Source organism: Temnothorax curvispinosus, unplaced genomic scaffold (assembly GCF_003070985.1).
Source record: "Temnothorax curvispinosus isolate PA1 unplaced genomic scaffold, ASM307098v1 QBEX01006326.1, whole genome shotgun sequence".
NCBI lineage: Eukaryota > Metazoa > Arthropoda > Insecta > Hymenoptera > Formicidae > Temnothorax > Temnothorax curvispinosus.
Window position 1 is genome coordinate 141,082 of NW_020216106.1, and position 7,905 is coordinate 148,986.

At 43.2% G+C, this 7,905-nt stretch overlaps 1 protein-coding gene across 1 annotated transcript in view; it reads left to right on the forward strand.

The window, feature by feature from the left end:
• The first annotated feature begins 306 nt into the window (after positions 1-306).
• The window catches only part of LOC112455722 (protein Wnt-11b-1-like), a 14,124-nt gene continuing 6,525 nt past the window's right edge, over positions 307-7,905 (forward strand). The window contains exons 1-2 of the mRNA XM_025017849.1: positions 307-1,061; positions 7,644-7,885. Of these exons, the coding sequence (XP_024873617.1) occupies positions 973-1,061; positions 7,644-7,885 (331 nt within the window). The 5' untranslated portion in view covers positions 307-972. The remainder of the gene's footprint in view (positions 1,062-7,643; positions 7,886-7,905) is intronic.

Genomic DNA, 7,905 nt, shown 5'->3' on the forward strand with positions numbered 1-7,905 from the left:
AGCATATAAAAGTATGGAATATACAGTAAATCGTGTTTATACTACAAACAAAGAAAAAATATATTCGATTCTCTTGTAGGAGCGAGAGGGTTAACGACGGCGATCCTTTTTCTTATTCGGCGGCAACCGGCATCCCCGGTGTCGATCATTGGGCTCCTCGTACATCGAGGAAAGAGGAGGCTCAAGTAGGAGGCGAAGTAGGAGGAAGTGAAGTAGTAGGAGGATCTCCACCACCACCACCGACTGGCAAATCCTGCGGGACTGCTCCGACGGACACCTGTAAGCACGCAGACTCCCCGCCGAGCCGGACGCACGGTGCACGGGAAAGTTCGCCGAAATCGCCGCAGATCCTGAAGGATCCTGAGGCGTACTGTTTTCCGCCGATCTTAACGAGAGTGGTGCCTGGTGTGTCTCTACACGCGTGTTCCACGAATCTTTCTTCTTTTCTTTTATTCGCCCATTTGTGAGTCGCCGTCAACACCGCGCGAAGAGGAAAAATCTTATATCTGAGAAGAATTTTTGAAACGTCACTGTTTCCTAAGATATCGGTTTTAATTAATTAATCTGAGAGCGATCCGAATACGTCTATTTCGGAAAAATTGATTGAGCTGGTTATCGAATGCTAAATATGTAACGACGTCGATGTAGGACTGACGATTTCGGAGTGGATATATATATAAACGAGATAAATGAAAAGAAAATTTTCTTAAAATGTTTTAAAGAAAGTTTTCGAAATTGAAAACGTTCACTTTCTCCCTACGGAAAAGAAAAAATATCGTGACTTTTTAATAGTACCCGCGGCTATATAAAATGATGGACGCAATGAAGAGATCTCGAATGTTTGCGAAGCGAGTCACGGCGCATCGAGGGATGATCGGCGGTGTTTGAAAGCGCGGACACAGAAAATCGTCTTCGCGATATTCCCGACGGAGAGCGACGGTGTTAATTTTTTAGAATGCGAAACGAAGAAAGATGCGGATAAAGAAGCGAAGCAGTGCTAAGGTCTGGCTTCTGCTGCTCGTGTTGTTGCTGGTTCAAGATGGCAGATGTATAAAATGGCTGTGAGTACTCCACCAATTTATTTTTATACGAATGTTATTCGACCAGGTCTTTTTTTGGCATTTCGCGTTACTCTTCATATAATAAATCTCCGCGAGATAGAATTTACCACTGTGCCACGCATTTCGACATTCTCCGAAATGTCAAACGGATTAGCGCGGCCGAAACGGGGAATACTCGTCTTATTGCGTAAGAATCTTTAATAAAAAAATTTTTTTAACGAAAAGAGTAGTCGCACTGACGCCATTAAACGCTCATTTCAAGCTCAGATTTCTGCTCATCGTCATTTTTTATTTATCACAATTTAATCTCCTTTGTTAGATTAAAATCGAGATTTTGAGTATAATTGCATCTGATAATTTAATTTTTTCTAATAATAAATACGTAGATTTTAAAACCACTTAATAAAAAAAAGACGTCTGCCCATTAGAGAAACCATAAAAATATTTATAATTTCTTTTATTTAAGAAATAAGTCGAGAAAACAAACGTTGGATCTGCGTAATTATAGTGGCGAGCCAAAAATATATAGTTTGTTTGCAGGCAATCTTCAATCATTCAAAGTAGAGACATTCGAGAAGTCCTCCTGTGAACCCTCGTGATGACGAGTCCCATTTGCGCTCTCACGTTCGCTCGCGGTGGCTCCGAACGAGTTCGAAGATTAATGTTGGCCCGTTAATGAGAAACAAATAGATTAGTGGCCGAGGGAAACGTTCGGGAGCGCATGCGGGGCGGAGACGTAGCCAGCCGATTCTCGATCTCGATCATTATTTTCCTTGGATCACGGATCGGGCGAGATTTAGGGGCGATTCGCGGCCGACATAAATTTCGTACTCTCGAGGAATAAAGATATCGTTGGTGCTGCTTTATGGGCTGCATAAATAGACGACGATGCTTCACGTTCGTTAGCCCGGCCAATACGTTTCGCAAATGAAAAGCGGATGATTACTACAGCGCCGGTTTTAGAGATACCTCGCCTCGCGGCGAATTTATCGCAGCGCTTCTTATTTTTCAGACCAGCCAGCCTTTTTAATTATCAGCAGTAGAAGTATCGGTCTTTTTACGCATTTTTTTTTATCTTAAAGCAGAAACGATGTTTCTCTAATGAATTCATCATTAGAGCCTATTTTTTCATGAAGAAAATACCTGAATCTTTTTGTTCAATTGTATTACCACCTTCAAACTACGGGAAACTTCCATGGTCTAGTCTCTAGATTTAGCTGTTGTTGATGTGAAATGATTACACATACATATAAGGATCGATGACTAAAATAAATTAAATAATAACTACAAAACAACGAACGAGGAAGCTCATTATAGATTATTTTGCTACGGGACATTATTATTTATCTTTTCTTCATTTCTTCAATTTGCTCAGGACTCTTTTACAAGTTGTTTCTCTTCACTCTTTTCACGATTTCTATCAATCATCCCTGGCCAGGAATCGTTTCTCTCATCTGGAGTTGTGCACGGAAGACATCTCGTTAACATTCGAAACAGTGTGGCCGGTTGTCGGTTAACCCTCTTCCCCGGAGGGTTCCTCAATTTCTGGATATGTGTTAAATTGTCGTGCGATTCGTAGGGAGTTTCATCGCATCAGCGAGAAGGAGAGCGCGAGGTGAGGACCACCCTGACAAAAGGGGGTAGAAGTAGGAAAAGCGGAAACAGAGAGAAGGTTGAGCGGCGTTGGATGATGAATGGCGGAGTGATGGTGGTTTTGCGTGCAAAACCAAAATACGGGGGAATACGGCGTTAAGGGGTGCGGAGGGGCAATACGAAAGGAAGATGATCGGGGAGTGGCACGAGGATGGTCGGGGGTGGAAGATTAGGGGTTGCCCGCAAAATCGTGATTTATAAACGACGCTTTCCAAGAACTCGACCCGGGAGCGAGGCCTCCTCGCGATTATCTTGTTTATAATTATTGCGGCCGACATTGACGGATAATTTCGAAGGGTGATCCGAAATCTCGCTGCTTTTCCTTTGTGGCTTGAGCGGCCATCGATCCCGTTGTCTTAGGGAGCGCCCGGCAAGTGTTGGGCGATGATCTTTCTGCATTAAGGAGTGCCGCTATATCCGGAAACGGTAGAGTTTAAACGAAGAGAAACGATGTGTATTTTGAAAACGGAAACACCGATAATTTTTCAAGTTCAAACCTAAAAGAGCTTCGAACGAATCAAGTGTCAGAGATACAGATAAAGACAAACGAAAAAATTTCTTAAAAATACCATCATTCTTACATTCCAAAGCATGCAGTATTCCTGATACGATTCTCTAATCTTTTCATGATTAAAAATAAAGTGATGATCTATTCAGGACGGCCGTCTTATGGGCTCATTAATCATCATCTGAAAGATCGAGGATCGTTGCTCATGGCTTCGAGACGACGTCACGGATAGCATTCTTTCGCGGAGCAATCCGCGGCTCTTTCAGCGGGATCACGATCGAGGATCTCTTCGCCAGGATCGAGGCCAAGGATCGATTTATAATAATTTACGCGTAGCCCTCGACAAGCGCGCCCGCAGGGTCGCGCTGAATCACACGCGAGTCGCTATTTATAAGATCATTCTTGACGAAGCGATCTCTACAATGCATCGCTCGTAAATCACGCATTCTTAATGCTAGACGCGAGTTGGAGCAGCGGTGGATTGTATCGGTGGAACTCGCGTCCCACGCGACGAGATCTTAACCGCGCGTCTCGTTAATTTGTCACTCGGGACATCAATGTCAAAGAGATTACAAACAAATTGACGCTAATTGCGAAACAGACCGGCTCAATCAATGAAGCGCGACATTGCGTGATTTATTAAGAGAGTAAAATATTATAAAAATCATTAAAAAGAACATGACTGATTTGTCGGCGCGAAAAATCGAGATGTGTCGAATTTTGTGATATCTTCTTAATAATTTAACGAATAAATTGTATTAAGATGCGAATACGGATCTGTTGCGTTCGAATGCTCGTTCGGTTCAGGGTGGGTGAAGCCCATTTCACTTCCTTTCTCATCATCCCGAATACGCTCCTGAACAGCTTCTCTTTCAGCCTCCTCCAAATGGAGAGACTCGTAGGCGCCCGCGTATTATCGGTCTCGTAAAAACTACTCTTTACGATTCCACCAGTCAAAACGAATTTCGAAAGTGCAGCCGGTCGATGGACCGTTTCGAAACGCGCGTCGCACCTTTCCTTTTTTTTTTTAACGAAGAAATTGCGTCGAGCATTTTCATAAGAATGTCCCACCGTGAACGTCCGTGAACTTCTATCGCGAGGGCCAATGATCCTCGTGAAAACATGTAAAATAAGACCATCAACGGTGTGGATATCAAATTGTGAAATGGTAAAAAACGTCATTATTTTTCTGGACGGTAGCGACCGTCTGAAGACCGTGGAAGATCGGAATGGGAAATCGTCTCGTATCTTACTCGCTTTACGTTATAAGGATAATCGTTACGCGCAAAATAATTTAGAATTAGTTCGTAGGCAATATATACGAACGATATATACTGACCTAAAAAAGATGTTTTTTTTTCCACGTAACATAACCAAATTTTTGCGAAGGACGAATATCATTTCGACCGCATGCGAAGTAAAACGAAAGAATGGCAATTTCGCCAGACACCCATCGAAATGGCACGATGCTCTATACATCGAGAAGCAAGAGGGAACCGTTAAAGTTGCCTATATGACGAAGATAGTGATTAATGCGATCGCGAAGTGGCGAGGGATCAGCTAGCCGTGAGCCGCCCGCGTGATACTCATTCATTGTATTTCGTAAATTATTAGCTGCGTTACAATGGGCAATTATATCACGTAGCGAGGCACTCCGTAAATCACATTGCTCGTTTCCACTGCCGTTGTATTTTACATTCTTATGAGATCTCGATAGATTCTTGTAACGAGCTTCATTTTATTACCCCGAGATATCTATCTTACAATTAGATGAATTATTCATGTCTTACTCAGTGCATTATTATCATCTTACTTAATCAGACTGACAGCCAATCTAACATCACGAAATTTTATTCTACAGTAGTCGATTAATTCTGCTATAAAAACTGCTATAAAAATATTTTATAACAGTATAGGTATATGTTTTTCCGATCAAATACTTCGTCGCAGACGAACTTTTATTAATATTCCCAACGTTAGTTAATGTGTAGTACAATCTTAGAAATTCACTGAAAGTAAACTGCGCGATATCGCCTCGGGCATCGTGATTGGCCTGACGCTCTACGCGCTGCTGCTAATAATTAATTATCTGACGCGCGATAGCAAATAGTCGCGCATTCGTCTTTAGAGAGCGGCTCGTAAATTACTTGGCGCGCAAAGCTGCGGGCTGAGTAATGCATAACGCAACTTAAAATCGTATCTAACACCACATAAGTGGCCTGTCATGCGTTCTGCCGGACTCTGGCTGCCTGTTTGCAAGTGGCTATCTACTCACCGATTGCTCATTAAATATATCTCGCGTTCGACTGTCTTTCCGGGTGTTGAACGATCTACCTTGTTAAGCCTCGAAATTGCCCGTAGGAAAGATAGCTCAAGGGTGTAATAATTGAGGTTGAAGAGTCGATAGTTATCTTAAATAACAAACAAAAACCTTAATTTATTGTCTTAACGTACTACTCAAAATGATGCCATTTCTTATGCTGCCTTAAAGCATAATATATTGCTCAAAGCGTATCTGAAACCATAATTGGAATCTAACGCGATGAAAACGCCCGATTGTGCTTTCTAATTTTCGACAAGTGAATGCTATCTCTTAACTCGTTACTCATTAGAATGTAGAATTTTAGAACATTACAGTGAAAGCAAAATCAGTTCTCAATGTACATATTTATTCACTCGGGAAAGATAACACGACGTTGAAGAATGAATAAATACTTTGCCTTTCACCGGGTACTTAACATGAATCGTCAGAAAAAAAATAAAGTTAGCATCATCCACGTTGGTGGCCGAATTTGTTCGAGATGACTTTAATTACTTTGCATTCGAGCGGTCAATTAAGATATCAAGATGGTAATTGATCTTCGCGGTACAAAACACGGCACGCAACATTTATTATTTTGTCAGCGAATTATGCACGAACTGAGGTTCATTAGTCGATATAGCCGGATTGCCGGACTCCGGAGTAATCATCGCGAACTGGCGCCTTAATGAGCTGATAATTTGGATCAGAAATTTATGGCTCATAAAGTTGCGAGCGTCATGGAAATTCCTAGGTTGCTCGGAGAAATGTTTCTCCTTTTGCGTTTCTTCTTTTTGCGAACAAAAAAAGCTCGAGAACTTGCGAAGCTTTGCGCCCCTCATGCGTGCAGCTTTTAACGAGGCGTGCGTGCGAAGAACGCGCGCACGTTATTCTAGTAAAAAGACATAATCTTTTACTGCCATTCTTATATAGAATACATTCTTTTCTCTTTTGCTTTGTCGAGATATATTATTTTAGCATCGCAAAAATATCTTATATTTATTTTAGAGGATCTGTGATCTGTGAATTAAATGTTATTTAATATACAGACCATGAGAATAACAAAAATCTAAGAAGCTAAGAAAATCAAGACGCAAGTTTGCAATTAATGTCGGGAGGAGAAAGGTAGGCCTGTCAATAAGGACTCGGAAGGGGTCCAACCATCACGACGCTGCGGGTCTTGCTCAAGGCATCGCGATTTCACAATGGGTCGTAAAGCAACGCGAGTGCACGCTCGCGAGCGTTTACGCGGAAACTAGATTCCCCGGGTCGGGTCGTAACGCGAGCTCCGAAATGTCATCGGGAGGAACGAACGAGCTTGCGGCGGCAACGGCGACGGCGGCGACGGTAATAACGAATTAGAGAACCGCGGGCTTTTGATAGGGTAATTCCGAGGGTAGGCTCCGTGACACGGGGTTGGCGATCCGGCCATTCCTAGGGTTGTTACGTCTAGACGCGGCGAGGCCGCGTGCACGGGTCATTTCGACTTTCAGGTGTCCGTAATTATTATCCCCAACTTGCGCTCTCTCGCGCGTTGCGAGCTGAGTTTCAGCCGCGCTAGCATTCAACCCGCGGCACTTAAACGCGAGCCCTTTTCAGCCTCTCGCGCCCTATAATTTTCGAAATTCACCCCCTGATTTACGACACGGCGCGGACTCCGAAAGAGGTGGATCGCTCAACTCTGTCGGCCCTTCGGCCCGATCGTCCGACAGAGTTGTACATACGAGTGTTCCACCCCAAATTCCACGCTCGCATGTTTCGTTTCGGAATGCTGAAGGCGGGGAGAATCGAGACCATCATTCTAAAAGCTCTTTCATCTACGAGACCATTTGCTGTCGACTTTTCACAAACATACAAGATATAATCCTCGATAATTTGTGACATATTATGAGAAATTTCATGTCAAATATATTATATTTTTCCGATAAGAATCTACACTTGGCTTGAACTTTAACTGCAGTTTTAACTTTTTAGTAACAAATTTTCTAACGCATGTAACATCGCGTTTTTAATTTTTCCTTCATAGTAAAGTTTTCGGCAATTGATAATCATATTTACTTTTCTAAGTTGAAAAGAATGGGTAGTCGCGTATATTTAGACGGAAAACGTTGTGTGTGTTTAGCGGTCTCGGTCGCCGCGGCGACTCGCATACGTGGACCAGAGAGGAGTGCACCAGCGCAAAGAGCGCGGGTCTGCTGGAGAGGAAGCAGGCGAGGGCATGCAGGGCCACGCCGGATGTGATGCCCGGTTTGGTGCAAGCCGCCAAAGACACGTCGACGGTGTGCCAGCAGGCGTTCCGACATCGCAGATGGAACTGTAGCAGCATCGAGCGCGCACCCGACTACACGCCTGAATTGCTTACAGGTTTGTTTGCGAAACCACAT